The sequence below is a fragment of the Octodon degus genome, unplaced genomic scaffold, assembly GCF_000260255.1.
Source record: "Octodon degus isolate 3935 unplaced genomic scaffold, OctDeg1.0 scaffold00052, whole genome shotgun sequence".
Classification (NCBI taxonomy): Eukaryota; Metazoa; Chordata; class Mammalia; order Rodentia; family Octodontidae; genus Octodon; species Octodon degus.
Window position 1 is genome coordinate 826211 of NW_004524628.1, and position 27409 is coordinate 853619.

At 53.5% G+C, this 27409-nt stretch overlaps 2 protein-coding genes and 1 long non-coding RNA gene across 15 annotated transcripts in view; 1 reads left to right on the plus strand and 2 right to left on the minus strand.

Moving 5' to 3' along the window:
* Pax8 (paired box 8) overlaps positions 1-10066 on the plus strand; it is a 61913-nt gene extending 51847 nt beyond the window's left edge. For 4 of the 6 annotated variants that reach the window (XM_023717329.1, XM_023717333.1, XM_023717330.1 and 1 more), the window contains 3 exons: positions 681-782; positions 7548-7634; positions 8870-10066. In XM_023717329.1, coding sequence (XP_023573097.1) covers positions 681-782; positions 7548-7634; positions 8870-8946 — 266 coding nt within the window. In that variant the 3' untranslated portion in view covers positions 8947-10066. The remainder of the gene's footprint in view (positions 1-680; positions 783-7547; positions 7635-8869) is intronic. The other 2 variants (XM_023717331.1, XM_023717332.1) reach the window with 1 other exon arrangement.
* Positions 790-8863, minus strand: LOC111817226. Of its 2 annotated transcripts, none has more exons than XR_002821476.1 (3): positions 8429-8863; positions 2510-2648; positions 790-1011 (listed from the first exon to the last, which is right to left on the minus strand). It is a non-coding gene; the product is annotated as an uncharacterized LOC111817226 (long non-coding RNA). The 2 variants fall into 2 exon arrangements; XR_002821475.1 differs by having other exon boundaries at positions 8421-8863.
* Positions 10067-20708: 10642 nt separating the features above from the next.
* Positions 20709-27409, minus strand: part of Psd4 (pleckstrin and Sec7 domain containing 4) — a 43991-nt gene continuing 37290 nt past the window's right edge. For all 7 annotated transcript variants that reach the window (XM_023717397.1, XM_023717393.1, XM_023717398.1 and 4 more), the window contains 6 exons: positions 27231-27391; positions 25996-26066; positions 25703-25866; positions 25125-25269; positions 24836-24979; positions 20709-23388 (listed from right to left, as the gene is read on the minus strand). In XM_023717397.1, the coding sequence (XP_023573165.1) occupies positions 23131-23388; positions 24836-24979; positions 25125-25269; positions 25703-25866; positions 25996-26066; positions 27231-27391 (943 nt within the window). In that variant the 3' untranslated portion in view covers positions 20709-23130. The remainder of the gene's footprint in view (positions 23389-24835; positions 24980-25124; positions 25270-25702; positions 25867-25995; positions 26067-27230; positions 27392-27409) is intronic.

Below are 27409 nucleotides of genomic sequence, written 5' to 3' on the forward strand. Positions count from 1 at the left end.
AGATGAGTGACTTGTCAAACATCTCTCAGCCATGTCTCCTTTTAGCCAGTAGGCTTCCTGTCCCCTGTAACTCTGATAGATTCTGTCTAGCTGGGAGGTCAGGACAAGGAGTAGGAAGGAAGAGGCCCCACCCAGCTCCCTAGAAAAGGGTGTAGTTAGGACCCTCTGCTACAGAGGAATGATGGGCCAGAAAAGAGGAATGGTGGGCCAAAAAGTCGGACACCTGCCACCCCTTAGCCAGGCCTTGTGCTTTGGTTCCTTGCACAGCTAGAATTGAAAGTGATACTCTGAGCGAAGTGGTGTCTAGTGCATTTATTTAGGTCAGCTATGCCTTCTGCTATGCTGGGGTTGGAGATCTTGAAGACTGACTAAAGACATGGCCCTGCCTCCAACCCATGCTATTTTTGTGGGTGACTAAAGTAAATGAAGAGAATGTAAATGAAGCTGCTGCAGGACAGGGAAGGAGACAGGACTGAAGCAGCAAGTGACCCCTGTGCATGGTGTCTTCCTCCTCACAGAGGAGACAGGAATTTGGGCTCAGAGAAGCAAGGAGGAGGTAGGTTTGGAGAATGGCTTTGAAGAGAGCAGAAAAAGGGAAGACTTGCTGGCCTCAGGAGACTGTGGTAATAAGCACAGGAAGTCCCCGTAGGCCAACTGATGACTCTGCTGTGTTTTTCCAGGGCGAGAGATGGTGGGACCCACGCTGCCCGGATACCCACCCCACATCCCCACCAGTGGACAGGGCAGCTATGCCTCTTCTGCCATCGCAGGCATGGTGGCAGGTAAGGGGAGGGCTGGGCAGGGGAAGTCCTCTAATGGGCAAGTGTTGGGGGGCAGGCACAAGTGGGAGCACGAGGCAGGTTGTGTCCCATTCTTGGTCTTCCCAAAGGCCTTTGAAGGGTGGATCAGGCAGACAGACACCTTCTTATAAAAGCCTAGAGCAAATGCCCTGGGATCCTTCCAGCTTCTGTCTTCAGTATCCTTCTTCTCAGATCTCTCACACTCCCCACCCTGAAGCCGAGAGAAGGGCAAGAAGGGCAGGGACAGACCTGACTTCACATCCAACCTCCCCCATCCCTTCCACCCAGTCCCTGAGTCTGCTCAAATACTGAGCCACACATGAGCTCAGGCAGTTTGTGGTCTCCCAGTGACTTAGCGCTGATGAATCTCAGTTTGCCCCTTCTGAAAGACCTGCAGTGTGCAGCGGTGGTGATGAAAGGGTTGGAATATGGCGCCCTGCACACCCCACCCTCACACAACACCCATAAGTAGGGTACAGTTTCTGGGGATACTGGGCATTCTGTAAAATATGGGGAGAACTGGTAATATTTTCCCCATCCTCATTTGGACTGCCCTGGAATCCTGCCGGCCAGTCTTTTGGGGCTTTTTGTCTGCCCACAGTCATCCAATGGTCAGGATGTCAAGGTTCAGACAAATAAAGACAATGGGAACTTCTTTGGGAAAATTTCACTTTTAGGAGCCCCTTGGGTAGGGATCTTGGGAGGGATGGAGTAGAAGTGACCCAGAGAGGTCTTAAGGCCTGGAGCTTTGCACAGGGCTCGAGACTGAGTGCCCATGTGCCCCACATTCAGGGCCGGGCCAGCCTCCCTGACTGGCCCAGAGGCCAGCTGCTCTACCCAGGTCTGCTGCCCCCTGATGGGGGTTAATCTTCACCAGCCACCCACTCTAGGAACCCAGCACAGAGGCAGGTGGGCTGAGCTGTCCTGGGCAGAGGGAGGAAGAAGGCGAGGGAGGGGAGGTGGCTCTGCGCTCCCTGGGAACCTGCTGAGCTGGCACTTGTTGCTGCCTGGTTACCGTGGCGATGTGCTTAATGCAGCGTTGAAAATACAGAATACTGACTCCTCTCTCTCTCCTGGCTCCGGACTCCCTCCCTCCCTCCCTTCCTCTTCTGGACCGTGAAATGAGATTGGTCAAGATAAAAAAGGAAAAGATTCGGTTATTTTTTTAAGAGTGTGGATAATGGGGCCTCTCAATCAAAATCCCAGACTCCAGTCCGCTCCCCCATCCCCCTTCCCACCCCTCCACCTTGCCCCGCTGCCTGCTTAGAGGAGGAGGAAGAAGCAGAAAGCACAAAGCTTGGCTCTTAATTATGAATCATTCCTGAGGGCAGGCCCAGAGGAAGGGCTTCCTGGGACCCAGAATCTGACCTGTGAGGTAGCTGGAAAGCTTGGAGCTTTCATCAAAGGCGCCTAGGTTGTTTCCAGAAAGACCTCATCCAGGGAAACTGCTGTGAGCAAAACACACACACACACACACACACACACACACACACACACACACTCCTAGCACACTGACTGCAAGGGTGTCACACAAGCAAGGGGCTTTGCCTTCCACAGCTGCAAGGATAGGCTCCTGGTAAGTTGTGTGCAAACTGGTTTTCAGGAAATGCAGTACTATTTAAATGAATTACCTGCTTCCTAGGAATACCCTTGTGCAGATGAATTCCTAAGGGCTTTTATTGGAGGAAAATTATGTGTCCGTATCTTACCACTGCCTGTGATCTCCCAGGTAACTGAAATGGGGATTCCCTCAGTTATAATGAAAAAGCCCAGAGTCCAGCTGAATGCAGGGAAGGTACATCATGGATGCTCAAAGCAAAGCATACCGATCGCACTCTCCGTGACCAGCTGTGGAAAGGAGGGAGAGGTTATTTGTTAGGCACATCTGCATGTCTAGCCATTTACACATTCCACCTAATTTGTCATTGCATCCTCACTGTAAGACTGAGAAGGTGATATCCCAGTTTTGGCGTCGTTTGTTTTTGTGGGGATTTTTGTTTCCTTTTGCTTTGTTTTTGTGATCATCACAATTTTGTAGGTAAGGAACTGGTGACTTAGAAAAGCAAAGTAGTATGCTCAGAGTCATGGCCATGCTAGGTTCTAAGTGGTTGGTTCACAAGAGTCTTTTAACTTCAAATCTAGAAATAAAGGTAAAAGCTGCAGAGAAGCCACACAGGAGAAAGCCCAGGGTGCGGATCTCTCACATCCACTTGCCGTTCTTTGTTTTCATCTGTTCTCTCTCTGTCTGTCCCTCTCTGTGTCTCTGTTTTTTTCTGTTCTTCCCTGTCTCTCTGTCTGTGTCTCTCTGTCTCTACCAGTATCTCAGTATCTCTGTCTCTGTCTTCCATCTTTCTGTCTGTCTCTCTCTCCCTCCCTCCCTCTCTCATTCTGTTTCTCATACCCTTAATACCTAATAACAGAGGTACTCACACCAGTTCTGTAACAGAGTGAAAAGCTCCAAGTACATGGATCTATCCAACCATCTATACATATCAATCTACCCATCCATTTTATCATCTGTATTTCTATTATCTATTCATATTTCTATCTTTCCATCCACTCATTCATCTATCTCTATCAAGAAAAAGAGACAGAGACAGAGACAGACAGACAGATGATAGACAGATCAATCTAGGAGAGAAAGAGACATAGTGGGTAGTAGTACTTATCCTAAACCATGTACCTGTCCTTTCATCTGCCCATTTTCCATTCATTTGTCCATAATCTATCCTTCCAGCCATCTATCCTTCCATTCATTCCCCTTTCTGTGTTCACATCCTCTGTCTCTCCATTTTTCCATCCATCCATCCATCTTTTCACCCATCCATCCTTTCATTATCAATATTTCCATTATCCACATTTCATTCAACCATGCATTTCTTCATCCATTGACCACATTTTTTTAAAGTCTTTTTTTTTATTTGTGTGTGTGTGTGTGTGTGTGTGTGGCCAGCTCAGCCCATCAGGGGGCGGGGCTGGCTGGCATGTGGTGCTGGGGGATTGAACCGTGGTCCCTGTGCTTTGCCAAGCTTGTTCCAAGTAGGTGCTTTAGACCACTGAGCCATCTCACCAGCCCATTGACCACATTTTTGCCTAGCAAATACTGTGAGAATTTATTGTGTAAGATGTTGGTGATACAAGAATGCACAAGATATATTTCTCTAGTTATGGAGCTTACAACCTAATGCTGGCGAGAAATAGACAATAACAGGCAACGAATGAATAAATATGATTTCAGATGGAGATATGTGATGAGGTATAAGGAGCCAGGAGGAGATGAGATAACTACTTTAGATTGGGTGATCAGAGAAGGTCTCTCTGAGAGAATGTTCAAAGTGATCAGCCGAGTAATGAAGGACTAACCATCCCTACCCCAAAGGGACAGCCAGTACCAAGGCCCTAAGGCAGAAAAGAACCAGTTTAGCGTGATAGCACACAGAAAGGAAGTGAGCACATGAAAGGACCACAAGCAGTCAGGGAAGGTGAGATGTCAAAGTCAAGTTTTGAAAGACTACTCAGGCTTTGGAGAAGGTGGACTGTAGACCTGTCAAGAAAGAAAGCACATGGGGCTGGGGAGATGGCTCAGTAGAATAAGCGCTTGCCTGGTAAGCACAAGGGCCTGAGTTCAATCCCCAGTTCCGCCAAAAAAGAAAGAAAGAAAGCATGCAAGCACGCACAGAGACCAGTTGGGATATGGTTGCTGTAGTTCTCACAAGAGATGACAGTGGCTTATGCTAAAGGTAACAGTGAAAGAGGAGAAAAGTGACAATGATGATATGTTTTATTGATAGATCCAACAAATTCTGATAGTGCATGGACTATAGGAATAGGAAAATAGAGGAGATAAATAAATGACAGAGATAGAGAGAGAGACAGACAGACAGACAGACAGACAGACAGACAGACGATAGATAGATCAATCTAGGAGAGAAAGAGATATAATGGGTAGCAGGTGGAAATCAAGAGTTCTGTTAGGCCATATTAAGATTGAGATACCTACAAAATGCCCAGTTTTATATTTCTGCAATCACATGATGCATTTCTAAAGTCAGAAAAGAATCTTGATTATAGTATAAATTTCAGTCATTGGATAAAGTTGTTTTATGCCAAGGGATTAGACAGTTCATTTGAAAGAATATGGTGGGAAATTCACAAAAGGCTCTCAAACCGAAATGGGTTCTTCAACATTATTTAAACTTTTAACAGAGAAGCAGTCAGCAGAGAGTAAGTAGAGAAAGAAAAACAAGTTACAAGTAAACCAGGAGGTTGGCCATTACAGAGCCCAAAATTATGAGTTCCTTTGAGGGAATGATGGCTTAGAGGTTGATTGAGTTGTGGATCTAGACATGACCACTGGGGGGACCAGGTTAGGGGACTTGTGTGGGTTGGCGTTGGCTTAACTGGCAGAGGGTGACAAGGTGAAGGCACACTGTGAGGGAGACAAAGTCATGGCTGCTAGAAAGGGACAAGGGTAGAAAAGAATTTTTTTAAAGATAAAATATAGCAGAATGTGGTTTTGTACTGAAGGGTTGAATTAGGGAGAAGAAGAGAGAGGCCAACTACAAGGACCCAAAAGAAAAGAAAGTAGGGTGGGGGTACTTTCCTTCCGTAGGTACCTCCATGCTGCAGGGCTGCAGGCAGGGTGACAGTGCCAGTAGTGGTAGGAGCCAGACCCAAAGGTGTGTTACTCCCTTAGCCCCATTCCCTGCTCTGGCTCCCTGCCACTGAAGCATACAGGTACTCAGGGTGCTGGAAAAGTGAGTAAGGACAGGGCTAAGTGGAGTGACAAAATGAGAGGTGAGTGTTTGCCATCTTTCTTCCTTTTCCATGTGAGATTGCAGTGCCCTGCACTGGACAGAGTGGGTTGTGGGCGTGGTCATGGGCAGGGCCCAGCTGTGTAGCCAGGGTAGACTCAGCTTCCTCCAAGTGAGTCGTGAAATGACGAGATGTGGGGTTGTTGGCACTGGGGCCAGAAGAGAGCCCACTGGCATTGGAGTGGCGGCCTTGCGCAAAGGTACTTGTCTCTCTGCATAGCTGCCCCTTCACGATTGCGGTGAATGATTGGATTGGATTATTTTTTAGTTTTCTTCCTCTACTACCACCACCCTTGCCTCTCTGCATTTTTCCTCTTCCATTCTTTATATCCGGCTTGTGTTTGGTGTAGTCCCCGCCCTGGAGGAACTAGCTCTGTTCTTACTGTGAGATTGTCGCCGATCACTGACCCTCTAGACAAGGATTTGGTCCACAGCTTCTGTCTTCTGCCTTACACATTCCTTCATTCTACTCTTCCTAAGCAAATGCCATTTCTCTGCAGGGCATCAGTCTCCATGGTCCTAACAGTGCCATTAAGACTGGTTGCATGACTGACTTGAGTCCCCACTGAACTCTATTTTGAACTTGTTTCATAGAAAAGTAGTAAGCTATCGATAGTGAGTCCTTCTTCTACTCCAAGTACAGTGCTAAGTGTTTAATATGTGCTATCTGTTTAATTCTCACTAAACTCTATGCGACAAGGACGATAATGTTGCCTGACTTGACTGATAAAGAAGTCAAGCCTCAAGGAAGCTAAGCAACTTATTTATGTCCACACAGTCAGGAAGTAGGAAATGGGGATTTTGCTTCCAGCAGGCAGGTTTGAGAGGCAAGAACTTCCACTCTGAAGAGCTGGGAAGGAGATGAGGAGCCACCAAAGATACTTAGTTCATGATCACAGATGCTTTTCTGAAGGGACATTCTTTGGATCTTGGGGTTGGCGGGAGCCTGGCTTTGCAAACAAAATCATCTCATAGATGCATTAAGGAACTATCTGGAATTTAAGAACAAATGTCCAAGGGCAGGTTCTGCCCCACCAATGAGACAAACTACTCAATCGTGCCACACTTCAATTTCCTATTTTATAACCAGGCAGTGGGGATGAGTAGGAGTAGCAGAGTGGACTGCGAACCCCAGACCAAATGCCAATAATAGTTGCGTTGCTCAGCTTAGCCTTGTTGTTGTAATATACAGGAATTCTTAAGTCATTTCCCTGGTAAATAAATCTTTTGGGAAAGCCAAATAAAAAAGAAATCACAATTTGATTTATTTTGTGTAAATGCATGCACTGAGTTTGCTTAAAGTACAGAAGGATTCTCAGAGGTAGTCCCAGAACACAGCCTCCCCAAGAGGTTGATGCCCTCTGGGATCCTTTCTCTTCTCCTCCCCTCGAGCCTCAGCTCCCCATCCCTCCCATCTCTCTCTCTCTCTCTCTCTCTCTCTCTCTCTCTCTCTCTCTCTCTCTCTCTGCAGTTCTTATAGACCAGTCCTCTCTCTGGCTGCTGTACCCATTCCTGAGCCATGGGCACTGGGGACAGCCCCTTCTGCAGAAGGTTGAGCAGCACAAGAAGCGGGCTTAGCCTCTGGGTCCTAGAGTCACAGTGCAGCCTCCACTCTGTGCCCAGCTTTCCAGCTGCATGAGCTTCTGCAGATCCCACAGGTTCAATTCTTTACCTGGAAATTGGGACAATTAACATCTTTCTCCCGGGGTTCCTTTGAGTAGACAAGTCAGCACCTCCAATGCTGAGAGAAAAGGGTGCTGCCCTAAATGGCCCAGATTGTGGAGTCCAGAGGATGACAGAAGGTGTCCCTCCCAGGCCTGCTGATCCCTGGGCTCCATGCAGTGGGCCCTGCAGACCCTTGTACCCCCACCCCTACCCCACCCACGGTGGTGCCTTAACCTCATAGGCATCTCTCACTTGTGTGCTTCTACAGGAAGTGAATACACTGGCAATGCCTACGGCCACACCCCCTACTCCTCCTACGGCGAGGCCTGGCGCTTCCCCAACTCCAGCCTGCTGAGTAAGTCCCTGCCTAGGTGCCCAGGCCTTCTGCTGGCCAGGTAGCACAAGGGTTGCAGGGGGAGGGGAGAGGGTTCAGAAGACCAGAAACTTCCTGACCGCATCTCCCTCCTGCTCCCCAAGGCCTAGTCTCTTAAAACTTTGTTTGGCCTAAAACTTGGGCTCTGGCTGGAGAGAAGGGCCGAGGTAGGCTAGAAAAGTGAGGATGGGATGGATTAGAGCCCTAAGACAGCAGAACTGTCTTCTGCAGGTACCCACTGCCCTCCTTCCTGGAAGCTGCCCCCATTAACTGTATAAGTGGGTCACAAGCAATCATGACTCAGCACTAAAGCTCTTCCACAGAGATCCTTGTTCCATCAAGTTCTTGGTATTTGGCTCAAAAAACGAAGAGCTCTTGGGGTCAAGGTGCAGAACAACAGAGTGAGGCTGCTGCTTCAGGAAACCAAGCCCATGTACAGGGACCTTGAGGGTTCCCACTAGAGCCTCCCTGAGTGGTGGCTAGGGGTGTCAGAGCAAACTTGAGCCAGACAGCAATGGCTGCGGGGTGGCCAACCTCCCCACCTGGCAACCATTTGTTCTCCTGCTATTCCCTGCTGGCATTTCTGGCATTACAGAAATGATAGGAATGATGACTCACCTGAGCTGAGGCCATGTGTTCAACCCCAGCGTGCTTTTGTTCGATTGAACCAGAAAGCCAATGAGATGCTCTGGGGGTCAGGATACGTTCCCGCCCAGCCTCATCAGGCCGCCTCCCATGCACCCAGGTATCCACAGCCCAGGAGCAGACCTCCTTACCAGCTGACAGTCTGATCCTTCTGGGTGCCCAGAGGCAGAGTCTCTGACCTGTGGGTGTCTGGGCTGGCTGGAGAGGATCCCCAAGCCCAATCCTTCAGCGTGCTTGATTCTTGGGATTCCACAGACAAGGGCTCTCCATCGCCAGCTCCCTGCAGGCAGGGTGCTGAAGGTCAAAACAGTCAAGGGGAGCGGGCAAGAAGCCACCATTCTTATCCCAGACAGAAACTCAAAGGTGAGGCCAGAGAACATGGAAGCAGGGCTGGAGAGGAGTTAATCTTTGATGATCAGATAGGCCAGAGGGATAAATGATTAACCGGAGCTGTCTAAAAGGTCAGCAGATGCAGGGAAGGCTTTTCAGCAACTTCCCCTCTGACCAGTGCTGTGTGTGTGTGTGTGTGTGTGTGTGTGTGTGTGTGTGTGTGTGTGTTTTAATGTGTCCAGGTTCCCCATATTATTACAGTTCCACATCAAGGCCAAGTGCACCGCCCACCACTGCCACCGCCTTTGACCATCTGTAGTTGCCATGGGGACACTGGGAGCAACCAGGCAACAGGAGGACTCAGCCTGGGACAGGCCCCAGAGAGTCATACAAAGGAATCTTTATTTATTACATGAAAAATAACCACAATTCCAGCATCACAACTCACTCCCTGTGTGGTTAATTTAATGAACTATGAAAGACAGGATGACCTTGGAGAAGGCCAGGATGTCTTCCAAGACTCCTTGAAGAGGGACAGGAGTCCCAGGGAAAGAGAATCATCCCATTCCAAAAGTGACAGAGTTGGAGGAGAAATGTGCCTGGGCTGATACCTGCCCAAGGAGAGAAGAGGAAGAAGCCATGAGGAGCTGGGGGGCACTGATAGATGGGGCCCACCTGGCCCACGGGTGCATGAGGGCCACTTGCATGGCTCTGCCATCTATGCGACTGCAGCAGCTGTGTCCTGTAAGCAGGTCCTTGCGGCCCACAGGTCACAGGCTGTGACAAGGCTCTCCCCATTGTTCACCCTGAGAACCACCTCCTTCAGTCTCCTGCCATCTGCTATTCGGCTCGCTTGGCTCTTCTATGCTTCCCTTGTGGCCACAGGCTGCGGGCTGGGCGAGTAGACCTGAAAACCCACCGTGGCGTCAGCTGACCTCCCTTTCCCTGCTGCTGGGAGTGTACAGGCACCACCCCAGCCTCTCCTGCAGTGGCTCATCCCGTGGGTAGCTGCCATCAGCCAGAAAGCAACTGGAGACAGGAACCCCAAAGGGCCCCGGCCCCTGGGGCCGAGGTGTGGCTCTGCCCAGGGGAGAGGCAGATGGAGAGCAGAGACCTGGTCCCTTCCCAACAGCTTCTGCCACGCCAAGGGTGCTCCTGCAGTTCAGCCCATGCAGCCACCAACAAGACCCTGAAGCAACCTCCAAAGCCAGCAAGGAGCATCCCTCTCTGGCCTGCATAGTTCCTGCCTGCAAGACCTGACTGTAAATACTGTAAATGAAGTGCTACTTGGGTCAAGCTTCCCTCTTTCCACCCCCACCTTGGCCTCTGAGTGAATTGTCTCCCCACCATGTTGGGCTTCTCTCCTTGATGCTTATTTCTTTTTTAAGGACAACCCACCATTGCCACATGACTCAATAAACCGTTACTCTTCTTCTTAGGCTTTGGGAATGGCTGGGGTAGGGGGCCTTTGGGGTTGGCTAATAGCTCGCTTTGTGGCTGTGGGTCGGAAAGGACTATTAATCCCCAGGACACTGACATAGCTCTCTCCTGCCAGTCCTGTGGTACAGCACTGAGGAAATCAGTTTTGAGGGTTGAGTTCTTCCACTCCAGTAAATGGGAGGCAGGGACGCGGCATGGTTCAGTCAGTCATGTGCTCCTCACAGGCCACAGGAAGCCAGAGAACCTGCAGAGAGGCCCACATCTTCAGCTCCATGGGCCCCATGGCAATGGGGTGAGGAAGGGAAAGTACAAGCCTGTGCACTCCTCCATGCTGAGCACAGGGTAGAGGGCATCGTGAAGATGAAGTTGGAGAAGCTCCCTTTTGCATAGGTAGGAACTATTAGAAAAACCAAAAAGAAAATAGTTGCCCAAAGGGAACTATAGCTGCCCAAGGGGGGTTCGACCAAATTTTCTTACCCTAAGTCAAGCACTTTGTGTGTATGTGTTGGGGGGTAGTACTAGGCATAGAGCCAGGGCCTGAGCTCCACTAAGCTACATCCCCTGCCCCTTGTTAGAACTTTGAGACAGTGTCTCTAAGTTAACCATGCTGGATTCAGACATATAGTCCTCCTGCCTCAGCCTCCTAGAGTGCTGGGATTGTGAGCCAGTAGGCACCAGCATGCCTGAAAAAGTTACTTTCCCCCAATGCCACAGGCCCCTTCTCAGGGATGCCAGAGGGCTAGGCGCAAGGGGGTTTGAGGGCTGCTCCAGACAATCTAGTTTCTCTTCATTCAACTCTAAAGATTTGACTTGACTGAGCAGTGGAGAGGTACAGGGTGAGGGGAGCAAAGCAAGTGAAGGAGACTTCAAGCACCCAAGACACCCCCACCCCAGTTCCAGGAAGCCTGGGAGGAGAAGAGGGGGCACAGGTGACATGAGGTGTCTGGCCCTGCAGGGGCTGTCACATCCCCTCTCCCAGTGCAGTGCAACAGGAATAAGGGGGCAGGGCTGAGTGAGATGAAAGGGGGATCCCTAAGCCCACCCAGTGCCTTGGGGGGGGTAGAGAACCTGAACAGGACAGCGACCTCTGCAGGCTCCCAGAGGAGCACAGGCCAGGAGGGGCAAAACAGCTGTGCCAGGAGGGCACCCCGCCCGTGCAGACAACCTGCCCCCTTCTCTTCAGAGGGCGTCTGCAATGAGGTTTTTTTCTTTTATTATTAGAACATGATTTCAGTACCTTAATGGATCAAGGGGGCTAGGGCATGAACAGAAGACATCTCAATTCTTTTCTCATCCCTTTCCACTCCCTCCTTTCCCGAGGCTTAGTTTTTAGTGCCAGGGTTTCCCTCAGGCTGTGAGCCTGTCAGCAGGGCTCTGCAGCTCACTGTAGCTCAGGCTCTTCAGGACTTGAACCTTGGCTCCTGAGTAAGACAACCCCTACCCAAAAGCCCCTTTGAGACCCATGATGTCCCAGGAGCCCACAGAGCGATCCTTTTCTGTGTTCACAGCCAAAACCTCTCTGGGGATGCTCTCTTCAAATACTCAGGCTTGGGCTATACTTTTGCTGCGGGGACTTTGGCACAAAGCTCACCTTCCCTTCTCTGAGCTCAGCTGGGCATCTTGGGACATCCAGCTGAATGCTGTTCAGTGCTGGAGGTCCAGGACTGCCTGGGGGTTTCATCCCAAGTCCAACTGCAGGCAGCCTTAGGACTCAGAAAGTGGGTGACAGACAACTGCAAATGTGTTGGTGCTGAGGAGGGGATGGCATTGGAAGTGGGGTGGCACAGGAGAGGGCGCAATGAAGGACGTGGGGACAAGGACAGGAAGGACACACAGGAGACTGCCAGAGCCAAGGAGCATGTTCACCCTGGAGTGAGGGAAGCACCTAGGGGGTGCTGATCTACCCATCATGCAGGGAAGTTGGGCTGGTATCTGTGGTGCAGGGATTAGTGTTTGGTGGTGGGAGGACTGGGGCTGAGGCAGGGCTCGGGACTTTCCCAGAACCTGCTTTCACCAGCCCCGCATCCAATCCCTCTTGCTGCCCATGTGAAAAGAACTTGCCCCAGTCCAGACAGCTCCTTCTGGTATGTGCTCCCTGCCTTCACCTCTGTCCTCCTGCCTCCTTGACTGTCCAGGGAGCAGGAGCTTGCAGGAAGCCCGTGGGAATGAGGCAGCCCTATAGGGCAGCCGGTGGGTTTTTTGCTGCAAGCCAGAAGAGCTGCAATCAGGCGTTGGCCCACCAGGTGGGCAGAGCTGCCCTGACCTTCCAGCCCCGGCCCTGAACCTCCCAGGGTAGGACAGGCTGGGAGTCTGTCTCCAAGGCCAGCCCCCACGCTGGACCTAACTCCTCCATTTCCCTTCACTTCCTCTTGCATCTCCAAAATTCTTGTCCTGAGTTATTAAACGCGTGTGTTCTACTCAGTCTGCGTCAGCCACGCATGTAGCCTGTGAGACAAGCACAAGAGAGAGCAGTCGATGGCTGCAGCCCACGTGCCCCAAAACAGGAGCCAGAGAAGCCAGAGACAAGCTGGGGTTTCCCCACTATCGCCTGCTCCCCCGTTCTGCTCCCATCCCCCAGAAGCTCATCCCCTTCCCACCTCTATCAGCATCCACCTTCTTTCTGCTAATTCCTTGGTGAGGGGCACAGCAGGAGGCGGACAAGAGGCCTCCTCACCCACCTCGGTGGTTCTGGGGCTGAGCAGGAGCTCTGCAGTCAGAGGCCAGGGGAAGCCCGGGCCGCCCTCTCTGCACAAAGCTCACCCATACCCACTATGGTCTTTGAGTCTGAACACTAGGCTTATTTTTCAATGGGGGAAAGTGAGAGCATCAGATGACTGGCAAGGTCATTCCACTAAGACCACAAAGGAGCTGAGACCACAGCCCAGCCATGAACCAGAGGCTGCATCTGCATCCCTGCCCAAGTCCTCCTTGGAGACCCGGATGTGGCCAGGCTCCTGGGAGACCTCAGGCACCATGTGCACCTCTGCGGGGGTTGAGAGCCCTCTGCAACTGCATCCTGATCCCCGGGACTGGGATCCGCCGGGCCCCTGAAGGCTGCCTCCTCCTGGCGTTCCCCTCTTTCTCTTTCCTTTCTTCACACATTTGACTTCTTCTACTCCCTCTCCCGCTGAGTTAGAAGCAATTATGCCTTGCCTCACGTCCTGACAAAGCTTTCTGTCTCCCAGGCTCTGGCTGCCTAAAGGGGCAAGTGAGCAGCGCTTGGGAAGGGCTGGGGGGCTGCAGGTGCTGGGGGCGGCCGCCGCGGCCTCTTCCGGCCACCGTCTCTGCTCTCTGTGGCTTCTCACTCTTCTCCTGGCTTTATTTCTGTGGACTCTCTGGGGACCTTTGGGACACAGACCCTGCAAGTCAGTAGCTCCAAGACGATGGCACACCCCCGTCCCCAGGGCTTCTGGCTCACACGATCTAGCCATGCCTCAGCACCTCTCAGACCCACACAGCCTAGTTCTTCCTGGAAGAAGCTGGAGGGGGCGGGAGAAGGACAGGCGTCGCCTTCCCTCTGGGCTCCCCTACCCAACCCCTTCCTCCTTCTCTTGGGCAGCGGCTCAGGCTAAGAGACTAAGGGATGGTAGTGGGGAAGCTTCCAGAGCCCGGCCAGGGCCGGCGGGGGCTCTGGTGGGTGGGAGGCTGCAGGGCGGGGGAGATGCCCGGCTCCCCCACATCTGTGCCCTGTGGCAGCGGGCCAGGCTGGGGAGTGAAGCGCTGCCTGCGGCGCTCCCAGGGAAATGTGATTTCCCTTGAGTGAAGCGGACTGTGCAGTGTGGAAATTGGCTCTTTTCTAAGAGAGCAGCGGCTGTTGCCACGGAGTCGGGCGGGCTGGGGCCCGCGGGAGGCCGCGCTGGCCCCTGGAGTGAGCCGGGAGCAGCCATGTGCTGAGAACTCATTAGGGATAAATCAAACTAGTAACAGCATGAAGCCAACACCCTCCCCCATCACGCCCCCCTTCCCACCTCTCCAAGAGCCCCCTGCTTCCCCTCCTCCTCCACAGTGCTCCTCTCCTGCCGGACTCCCTCCTGCCTTCCAGCCCGGCGCCCTCCTCCCAGCTCGAAGGGCCAGACCCCCTGTCCCGGGGCCCAGGTCCGGAGCATGCGCACACCTGCCTACCTGCTGCTCGAAGCCTGGAGCTCCCCTGGGTGAGAAATATGTTCACCCACAGTCAGGGCTTGGCAGGTTTCTTCCTTCTTCCAGTTTTGGGGTAGAGGTGGTGGCATTGGTGGGGCCTCAGGAGGTGCGTAGGCTGGGGCTCAGGTCCTGGCCCCCTAGTCTTCCCATCACCCATGTCGTTGCCACCCACCCTGCCTCTTCACCGCTTGTACCGCTTCCTGGGAGTGGAAGCTCTTGGAATGATGGGCTTGGTCCAGAGAAACGAAAAGAAGAAAAGGGGAAGCGGTGCAGGTGGGCCGACACCTCCTCCAGCTCTGCGTGGGTGTGAGCTAAGGCAGGATTTTCCTTCCAGGGTGAAGTCATTTTTCCCCTCAAAACTGGCCTCTTCATTGTCTGCCCTGTCTGCTCTTTTGGGGCTGAACTTCGGATGTCCTTTTAATCTGCTGGTCACTGTAACAATGCCAAGGACCCCCGGCCCCCTGCCATCACCTCTGTCCGCCCCTTGGCTGAGAGTCGCCCAGGACAAACGTTGCTGAAGGACCTCAGGCCTGGAGTGTAGGGTGTCAGCGGCCCCTGTCCTTTCCCACTGGCTACGTCAGGAGGGCCCTCAGTTTCCTCAACTGTAGCTTGCATGGCTCAGCCCAGGATATGAGCAGACACCCTGCTCTAACATCTGGCAAGATTCTTTCTTTCTTTCTTTCTTTCTTTCTTTCTTTCTTTCTTTCAGAACTGGGGATTGAACTCAGGACCTTGTGCTTGCCAGGCAAGTGTTTATTGTACTGAGCTATCTCCCCAGCCCCCTGGAAAGATACTTTCTGGGGCCAGTGAAGGCCCTGGATGGGGGGGCTTCTCACCAGTTGAGGCGTGAAGGCTCCTTCTCCAAGGTCTCCTGGCAACTTCCCACCAAGCAAGCTCTGTGCCTCCATGTTTGGAGTCTGCTCTCTGTGTGGGGCAGGGGTGGCTTTTTGTGCACCTGCCTGAATGAGCAGAAGGCAGCCAGGATAGGGCCGGAGCCGGATGGTGGAGGAGGGCTGGTCCCCACAGTCAGTGTCAGTGGGCCCTCAGGATTCTGCTGCTCCTTCTTCCCCCAGAGCTGTGGATTTGCTCATTCAGAAGTCTTCCAAGAACTACTTCCCATGGGCCATTGCCTTAGGTGGCACGTAGGAGGCCACCACTCTCCTTAAGATAGATTTTTTAATCTAGGGGCTGGGGAGATAGCTCAGTAGAATAAGCGCTTGCCTGTCAAGCACAGGGTACTGAGTTCAATCCCCGGTACTGCAAAAATAAATAAATGTCTCAGAGCTTAAAAATGAGATCTGAATAAAACCTCAAAGCACACCAAGTACTGTTAGAGTTCAGAGGATATTTGCAAAACATCTCATGCTCCTCATAGACCGTGCTTTGGCCTGGCCTTCTTCTCCAACGGACATCTCCGGGGCAAGCACAAAGCCCTAACTCTCGTGTGTCTGTGTCCCCATCAGCAGGGGACAGAAGCTGGTAAGCAGGTCCCTGGAATGATAAGGAGGCAGCAGGGACTCAACACATTAGTGTATTTTCCAAAACTCCCTCCTGCCCTCTTCCAGCCACCATCTTCCTCCTGGCCTGGCCCCAGTTCCACTTTTTAGACGAGAGCCTCGGCTCCTGAGGGCTGCACCCCCCGGGACTGCTTCCCTGTTCCACACCTGGGTTGGAAAGGGGGAGGTGCGGGCTCCATATCAGCGTGCAGAGAGCAGATCTGGGGGAGTCTCCCCTTCCCATCCTCATACCCTCACACTCAGGGTGGGACCAGCTCACCCTGACCACAGGCCTATGGAAGCAAAAGGAGCAGAAAGACAAGGTCCTCGGCAGACAGTAGGGATGGCAAGCACAGGGAAGAAGAGCGGGTGTGGGAGGCCTGGAGGTCCAGAAGTCAGGGATGGCAACAGTAGCGCAGGCCTTGGGGATGGCCTCACCTCCACTGCCCCTCCCCCACCTGCTTCTCAGAGTGCTGCTCAGAGGATAGAGGGAGGAGATTTAGGGGTGGAACACAAAGACAGAGAGCTGTAGCCCCCAAATGCCCCAAGGGGGAGCAGGAGAGAGCCAGAGCCAGAGGAGGGGGAGCAGGTGCCTTCGCCAGCAGCCAGCCTGCTAAGGGGGTGTTGGGGGGTACCCAGACCCAGGCCAAGGCTTGGGGCCCATCTGAGCATGTCGCCTGCTAAGGAGGAGAGGAGGCGGGGGAGGGGAGGGCGGGGAGGTGAATAAATAATAGGAAATAAAACTTCATGAAGCAGAAAATAAAAGGCAGATTATACAGATGTGGCAATTTGAAGGATCATTGCCTCTGTCCTCTTTTTAACTGCTGCATCTGGAGTTTTGAAGTAGCTTATCCTCTCCCTCCCTCTGCCAGGTCCCCGCCTGGCTGGAGGCCCCCAGAGGGCCAAAGCACGAGTGGGGACGGTGCCTCAAACGCTTTGCCCCTGGCGTTTCCTAGCACCAGGATGGCTACCTGGCCCGGGCAAGTGCGTAGGGTCAGGGCAGTGGGTAAGAGGGCAGCCAGGGTCGGGGTGAACAGCTGAGCCAGGTGAGGGTAGGGCTGTGTCCCAGAGAGTAGGGACAGCGTTTGTGCATGAGTTAGCATGGTGAGGACAGTACGGACTGTGGTGGGTATATAGAGGTGGACAGCACCCCAAGCCCAGGTCGGTGGGAACTGGTGTCCCCATGCGCCAAGGGGACCCCGGGCCAGCGGGACCTTGAGCCACATCAGCAGGAAGGCACCTCAGCTCCTTTCCTCTCTTCATCAAAATTCATTTGTTAAGCCTCAATTTGACACTGTGCCAGGTGCTACATAAACAGACATGGTCCCTGCCCTTAAGGAATTTCCAACCAAAGACACACACACACTGACATTTTGTTTATTTTATTTTAAATATTAATGTATTCCTCTCCTTGTCCCAGGGAGGATTTGAGACAGATCATAAGAAATTCATGCAAGGCATTAGCAAGAGACAAGTGGAAAAGGAAGCATCAGGGCCACAGAAAAGACACCTTGGGTGGCTCAGCGGTCCTGACAGGGCAGAGCTGACCTGGAAAGTGGCCTTGCTGCGTCTCTCAGGGGCTGAGTGAAAGGCCACCCTAGTCACGTCCTTGGCTCTCACTCGTGAGAAAAAAATGTTCTGGTTCTCAAAAGAAGCAGCTCCTTTGCTAACAACACTTGGCTCTAGAGGGAATGATTCACCTTGACCCCAGTGGAGGAGACCCAGCACGGACAATCCTTCCAAAGACACGGTGTCTATTCAGGCCTAGCTTCCTGTGTGGTGTCCAGCAGCGACAGCCAAGGCGATCCCTGCCAAGTGACGCTACTAGAATCCAGACCATCTTGAGCAAAGCCACATTCTGGACGTTTCCACCATCCCTTCATCACTTGGACTTTTCTCCAGTAGGTTCTGAACCACGTATTGAGCACATGGCCATAGCCTTGACCAGAGTCTCAAAGAAATACTAGTAGCTAAAGCCAAGGTGCAAAACTGGGTCCAAACCAGTGTCAGGGCAGTAAATGCAAATGAAGAGGGGAAGACGGCCAGGAGATATGAGCTAGACTTCCCTGCAGACCCTGGACAAAGGAGCCATTTCTGTCCGTAGACTTCCTACCAACCCTATGGTCATCTATAGACAGGAATAAAAAGATCAAACAGCCAGAAGTCTCTACATTGATATCAAAAACCTATTTGGGTCAAGTGTGCTTGTGTGTCCTAGTGCCTGGCTAATCAAAGCAGTGAACGAACTATCACAGTATCATTTATACAGCAGGGGGGTCAGGGAAGGGCAACAGGTAAGTTCAGTCTGACAGGTAATAAATAGATAACAATTATACAGTACTTCACACTTTCCAGAAAGATTAACTTAGGAGCCATGTCTAACACAGCTACAAGCCACAGGGATCAAGGTTGAGGTTCCAATTCAGAAACTCCCCTAGAAGCTGTCCTGAAAGCCCTGTGGTCAGCCAAGCAAGACCTCTGAGACCACACCTTGTGGGAAGACAGCGTGCAGGGAATGGGAGGAGCAGGAAGAAAAGCATGGAGCACAGAAAAATATGTAAGAAAGTACAAGCACTAGAGAGGGGAGAGCCAGAAGCCTAGGGAGCATATGTTTATTTCGCAGTGCTAGGGGTTGGACCCAGGGCCTTTACACTGAGTTACATTCTCAGCCCTTTAGATTTTTAACTTTGAGAAATGCTTTTCCTAAGTCACAAAGTTACCCAGGATGGGCCAGAACTTTCAGTCTTTCTACCTCAGCCTTCTGTGGACTTGAGGATAAAGTTCTGAGATGGGCACGCTTCAGACTCCGGATACCAGGCCAGGAAAGGAGGCCCTGGAAATGCGATGGAAAGAAGCCAACACCTTCTGGGAGAGATAAGAAAGAGGACAGGAGAGGAGAAAAGGAGGAAAGGGAGTGGAAGTGGAGGAAAGAGGAGTTTGAGGTCATGGAGAGTGACTGGCGGAGGAGACTCAAGGACAGCTCTGTGGAAGATGTGGCGGCAGGATTTTAGTTGGGTTTCTCCCTAACATCCCTTCCTCCTAGCCTATCTGCATAATACTCAGAATTTTCAACAGCACATGCCAATCGCTGTCCTTTGGGTGGTACTAGCAGCACTCCTACCATCTCCCAGTGTGGCCTTTGATTATCTTGAGTCCCTGGCCTTGACTTAAGCGCCTGGCTGAGACCTAGGCAGACAGCTCAAGGAAGCGCTGATCCTTGATAGAAGGTGAAACTCGTAGGAAGCAGGCAGTCTCTGTCCACTATATTGGCACCAAGAGAAGGCAGCTTGGGAGCTACTAGGCCCTTTTTATGCCATGAGAGTTGTGCCTGCCTCCTAGGCCTGGAGCTGGAGCCCCAGAAGAAGAGAGAAATAGGGTGTTGGATGAGTCCCAAGTTAAGAAGTCATTGGAGCCACTGTCCTCATCTGCAAAAACCCATCTGAGCTCAGATTCCGTATATTTACAACCTCCAGACTGAGGGACATCAAAGTAGATGTCTGGCTTCAAAACAGGATGACAGGTTTGAGGGTAGGACCTGAGCCAGAGCCCTGAGAGGAAGGCGTGGTGCCTGGGGTGGGCACAGAGAGGCTGTGTACTAATCGCTAACCTGCCAGGCCCTCCTCCTGTGCCAGGCATTGTTCTGAGATGTTTACGTGCATAATTTCACTCGGTCTTCCTGGGGCTCCTGCGAGGTCAGTGGTGTTACTACGGCCGGCCGTTTTAGAGGGAAGTAAGCAAAACACAAGGGGCAGGCTGGAAAACACACGGCTGGGACTCCACTGGGCAAGTGGACGCCAGCACCTGGTCACTCACTAAGGCCACACTGGGCAGTGGTAGAGAATTGGAGAAATCAAGTGGCCAGCAAGGCCTGGGATGCCAGAGATGAGGGCGAATGAAGGCTGGAAACATTTTGGGCTGGGTGATCAAAGGTCTTCAGAGGCCCTTGGGGTATGTTTCAGAGAAGGGTGGGGTAGAAGCTAAGTTGTAGGGTGTAACCAGGGGCCAGGTAGGCATGAGAAGCAGGGGCTGGTGGGAGACAGCTGGTGAGGACCCACCATCCTGGGCATTCACCTCAGGAATGACGACAGCAGGTGTCAGCCACAGGCACCAACACAGCCCAGCACAGCCTGGTGTTTTCACTTTTCCCCACATTGATGATATGTGCAGGTATTTGCAAGGCAAACTAATGGAGAGCAAAGAGCATAGGCCCAAAGACCCACAAGTGAGCCCTGGGACAGAGATGTCTGCAGCAGGCAGGAGAGCGGACAGGGAGGAGGAGCAGTCACAAGTAGAGGGGATAGCTGCTCCCTGAGAATGGAAGTGGAAGGGACAGGTAAAGGTGTGAACCTGTTAGTGTTGGGCAGGTGGCACTGGGAACAATGGCCATTCAAGAAACCCTTAAATACCACAGCAGTGAGCATGTACATGGGGTGGGGTGAGGTGGGGCAGCAGGGCCAGGCAGGAGGAAGGGTCAGGTGTGGTCATGTTGTCCCAAGACTCTAAGCCATTGTTTTTATAGTTTCCCATTCAATTTATTTAAAGATTCTGGAATCCTTTAGATTTGTAGACAAGTCCTACCAGAAGCATGTTGAATCTTCTGATTTGGCCTCTGCATCCTTATGGCCCTGTCTCCCTCTGCCCCATCTCCCTGACCCACCACCCAGCTCCCATAAGCCCATACACAGTCCCCATTTCCAGTGGCAAAAGCTTGAGTACCCCAAGGAGGGGGACCAGGCCTCAACGCGGGTGTGGCCAACTTTCTATCTTTCATGCCTGGGAAACAACAAATAGTTGTCAGAGCCCGAGAAACAGTTAACAGAGACAGGGGAGGCTAGGAAGAGGCCATGCTCCTTCATATAGGAGAGGAGGAACTGGAGCCAAACCTGAACCCTGCTTTTGGAGCCTGGGCTCATCACCATGAAGCTCTGCTTTTATGCCCCCTTCTGCAAAGGGATGGACCCACCCTCCGCACAGGTAGAAAGGGGATATGTGAGGAGACAAGGTCACGCATCTGTTCCATACCCAGGATCAGGGCCCTGCTTTCCAGGGGCACACGGGTGGAGTGGGAAGGGGGCAGCCCCTAGCTATCCCCACAGGCTGCAGAAACTTCTTTGTCTCTGGTGGAGGTCCTCCACTGGAAACATCAGCGCTCCATTCCTTTAAGTGGGAAAGCCTTTCCGCCGGTGGTAGGAGCCCTAGCTGGGGCCACGACAACTTTGGGCAAGTGGTAGATTCCGGTAGGTTAAGGTGCTAGCCTGAAGATGCAGACCCGAGTCCCCCAGAGAGCTCAGCTATGGAACCACACACCGGCGCAGTCAGGAGCTAGGGAGATGCAAGCCCGCCCTCCAGTGGTCACAGCGTGTAAGTGCAAGCCCGCGAGCCTCTCCCGCTTCCCCAGTTCTCCCTTAGCCTACGTGCCTGGCAGCCCTGACAGGGTGAAGCCAGGCAGCAAGGACCGCCTGGCTGTGAAGGTTTCGTACGCCCCACTGAAATGAAGATGCCAACTCCGCCTGTGCGAAGGAGCATCGAGGCGTCACACACATTTGGACAGACTGTACCTTTTATTCCGGTGTTATAAATCAGGACACACTGTCCAGAAGGTCGAAGAACCCATTCAAGGCCATTTAGCCTGTGAGCATCGAACCTGGGCCAAGGCACGAGGCTGACTTTACACCTCAAATGAGATTACTGGACTCTCGTGAGGCTGTTCACTGCTATTACACCTCAGTTATTCAAGGGGCTTGAAACACACACAACCTTTGGCCCAACAGGCCTCCCGAGGCCGAATCCCTGCGTGGGAAACAGAATTGTCTTCCCAGCAAGACAAACTGCACCTCTGTCCTGCGAGCTGGGGCACAGCAGCAAGTGGATTATCAACTCCTAGAGTCAGGGGTGTGTTAAATTCACCTCCAGAACGCCTGGTACTGGTGTTCAAGTGTTCGAGGCTATCTGTGCAATGGACGAGTATATAAGGAAATGACAGGGACGTTCCACAGCCTGTAACTGTGACTACAGGTGAACACGTGACGCACTCTACACATGCACGCATGCGTGCGCATAAATGTGCACACCACACAGGTGTGCCCAGCTGCCTTACGTCCCACCCCCACACCACGCACTTGTGCACACTTTCTATTCTGTTCATCTGTATTTATTGCACACCCATTGGGTGCATGGCCCAGTCCAAGTCCTGGCCAGAGGCAGCCATGAGGCTCCCAAGGCCAGCCCTGCGCCGTGACAAGCATTGTCCAGAGGGAGGGAGGAGGGTGGCCCACAGGACAGCAGGAGAGGCCACGTGGCAGCCATGGGGCAGCGGGCAGGCAGAAGAGGGGCCCACTTGGCAGGCGGCCTAGCGGTACACTTGGCTGAGCAGAAACAATGGCGGTGGCTCCCTCCAGCCCAGCCTCCTTCCCACAGGCAGCACCCCAAGTCCCTGGTCTCAGAACCTCCCCTGGAGAACAGGTCCAGCTGGGAGGCAGCCAGAGGACAAGATGAGGGGACTCCCTGGGGAGGACAGCAGAGCCTCAGGGAAGTGACTCGGGGAGGAAGGTGTCCTGGTGCCCTCAGCAGCACAGCTGTAAGGACATGAAGGGTTTCCCATGCCCGGCCGAGGCTCTGGTCCCCGTTGGCCATCCTATCCCACACTTCTGAGCTAGAGCACTGGCTGGGCAGACACCCTCAGGCATCTGTCCCCACCTTTTACTCTCTGCCCTTGCCAGCTGGCTACACCTGGAGAACTACCTTCTCCGTCTGGGAAACAAAGGGGCCCTTTTCTGGGCTCTCCCGGTTCAGCACCGACCTCCAGAGGCCCTGGCTGCACTCCATCCTCAGCAACTGAACACCAGGTTCTCTCATCTGGCAGAATCATGGAACCAGGGAAGACAAAGGTGCAGAGAAGCTTGCTGAGGTCCCTGCCAGAAGGCTGCCCCCTAGTGGGCAGGGCCTGGAAGGCACCGCTCCCTGGGTCACTGTTGGCTTCTCTCAACAGTCTCTGCACTGTTTTCCCTGTTCTCTGGGCCTTCCTGGCAGGTTACCTAATTTTCCTCAGGGCAGGGGCTCTCCTGGCTGGCCCTCCTTCAGGTTCAAGTAAGCACCAGAAATGAAGTCACCCCGGTTCTGAGGAATGGGGGTGACATGGGCTGAATGTTAGGAGCGGAGTCTAGTCCTCGTTCTACCTCATTCTTCCTTCAGGGTGGCCAGGGACGGGCTCAGCAGCAACTGCCACAGCAGTGGTGGGCAGGCAGTGGCAAGAGGGAAGCTCCAGGGAGCTGGGCAATGAATGGGGCCACGGGGAAACAAGTGCTGCCCCTCAGCAGAGAAGGGAGGCGCCCAGGCCTCGTGGTGGACCCAGTGAATGTGGCACCTCTGCAGGGCAGTGACTCAGTCTCCTCCGGAGAAGGGCCGGCATCTGTGGGTTGGTGCCGGCTTCACAGCTGATTGCGATTCCGCTTGGGGATGATCTTCCGGTAGGTTCGGCGCTCGGAGATATTGCGCTTCACCTTGGCGGTGGTGGGGGCCTCATCCTGGTGCAGGGAGGGGCTCGAGTGGGACTTCTTCAGGCTGGGTTTGGGTTCCCAGGTGTCTTCAGCTTCCCTCCCCAGCCACTCTTCCCATACATCCAGGTCCTCAGAGGCACAGTGCAGGCGCGCCACCAGCAGCTGCACATAGGTCTCGTAGCGGGCTTTCTGCAACACACGGGTCAGGAGGAGGCTGGAATCATGAGGGCAGCTGCAGGGGTGTGCAGCTATGGAGACAGAGAGCTCTGCGGACAGAAGGCTCTGCCACCAGGCTCTGCGCAGTGTTGAGCAATCAGGCCCTGCAGGGCGCGCCTCTGGATCACATCATAATCACACAGGCCAGCCCAGGCCTATTCTAATAACTGGCGTGCTGCAGTGCCTGAGCAACACCTCCTCACCATGATGCACCTCCGATGCACCACACGAGGCACAAGCCACTCTGCCTGGGATCTGCACAGCATGACAGTGGAGCAGCTCACATCTAACAGAACCCTAACGGAGTCTGAAGAGTATGCTGGCACTTGGCACCTGCAGAGCCGGATGCCTGCTACCCTCATCTGTTTAATGCTGGGAGTCCTTGGATTTGCAAAGTGTTTCCTCAACCTCCACTGGATCCTCACTCAGTCCTGACTGGGCACAAACCATCCTCTCTGATTTACAAAGGAGGAAATGGGACCAAGGAGGACCAATGCCCAAGGGCCCCAGCTGGGCAGTGATGGGGAGAAGTTGGGTTCTTTAGGCCACACCACTGAGGCCTCCATCAAAGGGGGACATTCACAGCATGGGGTAATAATAACCTAAAAGGTTGGGCAAGAAGCTTGAAAGCAGGTGGGCAGGGGGTGGGCCACACGAGTCCCAGGTGCTACCCTCTAATCTCACAAGGCACCTTACCCAGCCTACTGTCCTGCCCACCGAGCTCCACCCACAGTGGCACAGTCAGGACTCCTGAAGCAAGCGCTGGGCACAAGGGAGCAGAACTGAGGCCTGGAGTCTAACTAGGCAAAAGTTCATTCTGCAATCAATTATAGACCTGATACAAGTCACGCAAGCCTTAGTTAAGACCATACATCAGACACACAATCTGATTGGGGTAGATTGTAAATCTAGCTAGTTAAATAAAGTTGTTTGATCTCTTTGTGCCTCATTTTCCTCATGTATAGTTGTTTTGTTTTTTTTAGAAAAAAAAAAAAGCATACGGTTGATGCTGGCCTTGATCTTGCTTATGTAACCCAGGCTGGCCTCGCACTCACGGCAATCGTCCTGCCTCAGCCTCCCGAGTGCTAGAATTACGGCGTGCACTGCCATATCAGGCTATTTTCCTCATACACAAAATGAAGATAATAATACCTACTCCAGAGTTGTTAGATCCTCAAAATAGATGATTGAGGCAAGTAATGCCAGCTCCATACACATTATTAGCATTACTGAGCCGGTATTGGGGAAGTAATTCAGCTATAATACACATTATCCTTCAACTTGGGAAAAGCATGCCTGAAAGTGTACAATTCATGTGTTCAGCGGGCACGTGGGCAAGGAATCGCCTCTTCCTGGCACGATGGGGAGCGACGGCTGCAGGGACAGAGGCAGCCACAAGGGGGCAGCCGAGGGTCCTCACCTCGTACTCCAGATACTCCTTTCGCAGGCGGTACTCCTCCAGTTCGCGGCTGCGCCCGCGTCGCTCGGGTAAGTTCCTCTGCAGATCCAGCAGGTCGTCCGAGGCTGCATCCAGACAGTTCTCGTGGGACCGATGCTGCTCCTCCTGCAGGCAGAGGCGGCGAGGGAGCTGTCTGTCCTGGAGCTCCTGCTGCGCTGGCCCGCACCTCCATGCTGAGGTGTGCAGCCCTCTCTCTAATGCTTTCCCAGGCCCCCTGCACACAGCGGCCCCAGCCATCCCCGGATCTTACCAGGGAGTTCTGTGCCGGGCCAATGGGGAGGATGGGCCGCACGAATCTGCGCTGGGAACCCACGGCGGCGGGGAAGGGCGGCGCGGAGTGCGTGGCTGCCGCCAGGTTAATGCGCGCAATCCAGGAAGTCATCTCCTTGGCTGTCCTGTGGACCCCCAAGGTTGTGGGACATCAGCACCCAACACCAAGATGCACAGACGGACACACCCGCCTGCCATGCCCTGTGCTACACAGTCATCCAGCCACCTGGAGCTCCACCCCCGAAAAACCGGAACCTGTCATTCACAGCGACCTCTCAAAGACCTTAGGAAGGCAATAGATTTTGTATTAGATGCCCCAAATGATGGCTTGTTACTGACTTCTGGAAATCCTCTGTTCTGCACTAGGAAGCCTGACCCTGACTGACCAGGAAAGGCTGCCAAAACGGGCCAACCTGGCCCAAAATGGGCAGGTGCAGACCAGGCCGCACCCCTGCCTCACCTCCGTGCCCCCAGCACCTCTTGGCGCAGCCGCCCGCAGGTTCCCAAGGGAAGGCGAAGGTGGTCAAGACCTGGAAGCTTTCCACCACCCTGACTTACGGCGCTTGGAAGAGGTAGAGGCGCCAGTCTGCAGTACGCAGCTGGAAGACGTGCGGCTTCTTGGTGTAGTGCGTGGCCTGCGTGGCCAGCGCGTGGTGCACCCCAATAGGCTCATCCACCATCTGCCCGACCAAACTCTCCGCCTCCGCACAGTGGTCCTCTCCCTGCCACCAGCACAGGGGTGCTCAGAGGAGACGTCATCCCCCACTGCCAGCCTCCCTCCCACCAGTCGCACTCCCTCCCGCCAGCCCTGGGTCGCTGCCTCCCGACTCCCTGTCCAGACTCCATCCTACCTTCAGGAAGTAGAGAACCATCCCTCGCAGTAAGGTGTGGAACATCTTCCAGCTACGTTTGCCCCATGGCGCTGTTCCCAGGCAGACACAATGGTGGGTGGTGCATTCGTATCCGGATGCACGCGCGTGCACACGGAACCCCCACCCTCACCATCACTTCCGGTCCCCCCCCATAGGATACAGGTACACACATGGGCCTAGTGACACAAACACAAACACAGCCGCATACAAGCAGGGAGTCTCACATATAAGCTATACTGTTCAGGGGTAAGCAGACACACAGCTTGCCCACAATGTACATATCCAGAGCTACCCTCTCCCAAGATGTTCACCCATCACGCCAGGAGCAGGTACCCTACCCACTGTTCCACTCAGACATCTCCCTGCAAGACCCTGTCCACAGGGTGTACCCCTGCAGCAGGACTAAGGCTCAGGCCCCAGCCTTGGGGTGTTCGTCCCTGTGCATCCCCTCCAGGAAATAACCTTCCCTCCCCCCACCCTCCCCACTCCCCCAGTAGTACGGCCTGAGCTCCTCAGGTGGAAGAAAGCCCCACCCTGTGGTCACCACCCTGCTCAGCTCCGGGGGCTTCTTACAGCCCATGCTAGCCCCGTTCTTGGTAGCTGCACCCCATTCAAGCTGTGATTCCAGACGCAGAGATGCTTTCTCTGCTCCAAAGCTTCTTCTGCTGCCTGGGGACTGAGGTCCCGGGCATCCCTCTCACACAATTCAAGTTCTCAGCAAATTCTGCTTGCTCTCTTCTTTGTAGGGCATGCCCTCTGCCCAGGTGCAAAAATCCAGATCCTCTCATCCTACTTTGAGGTTTCTCTGAGGTATCACTGTTCACCCAGCCTTCTCTACCCCATCCGTACACCCAGCCCTCAGAACACAATCAAGAGCAGCCTTTCCCTCCTCCACAACCTTGTGCTGGACCCAGAATTCCTTGCAGACCGAGTTCCTCATGCCCTTGACCCAGAGAGCTGGGTGCTTGGCTCACCTCTGCCTCACTACAAGAAGCTGGAGCCCAGCGATAACTACCGTGCTTTGTCCCTGTGCCTCTCTCCACCCGCTTACCCAGGTCCTGGCACCCAGCCCCATTCGTGATGCGCTGAAGCAGGAACACGGGCTGCCTGTCCTTGACACGGGCCATCTCCCTGCATGCCACGCACACACGGGCAAGGTCCCCAGCACAGCTGGTCCCCGCACACCACACTGCTCACAGGAAGGAAGCACTCACTCTTCTTGCCGTCTGCATCATGGTGCATCTTCCGTGCCAGGATGCCCTGCTTGTAGGTGGGCACCGTGGGGTCCTGTGCCAGCTGGAGAAAAGGATTACTCATCTTGCCAGTCGGGGGAGATGGCCGGGCCTTCTCAGGTCGGACTGCCTCTTCCTCATCCCTGGATGTCAGAGAATGG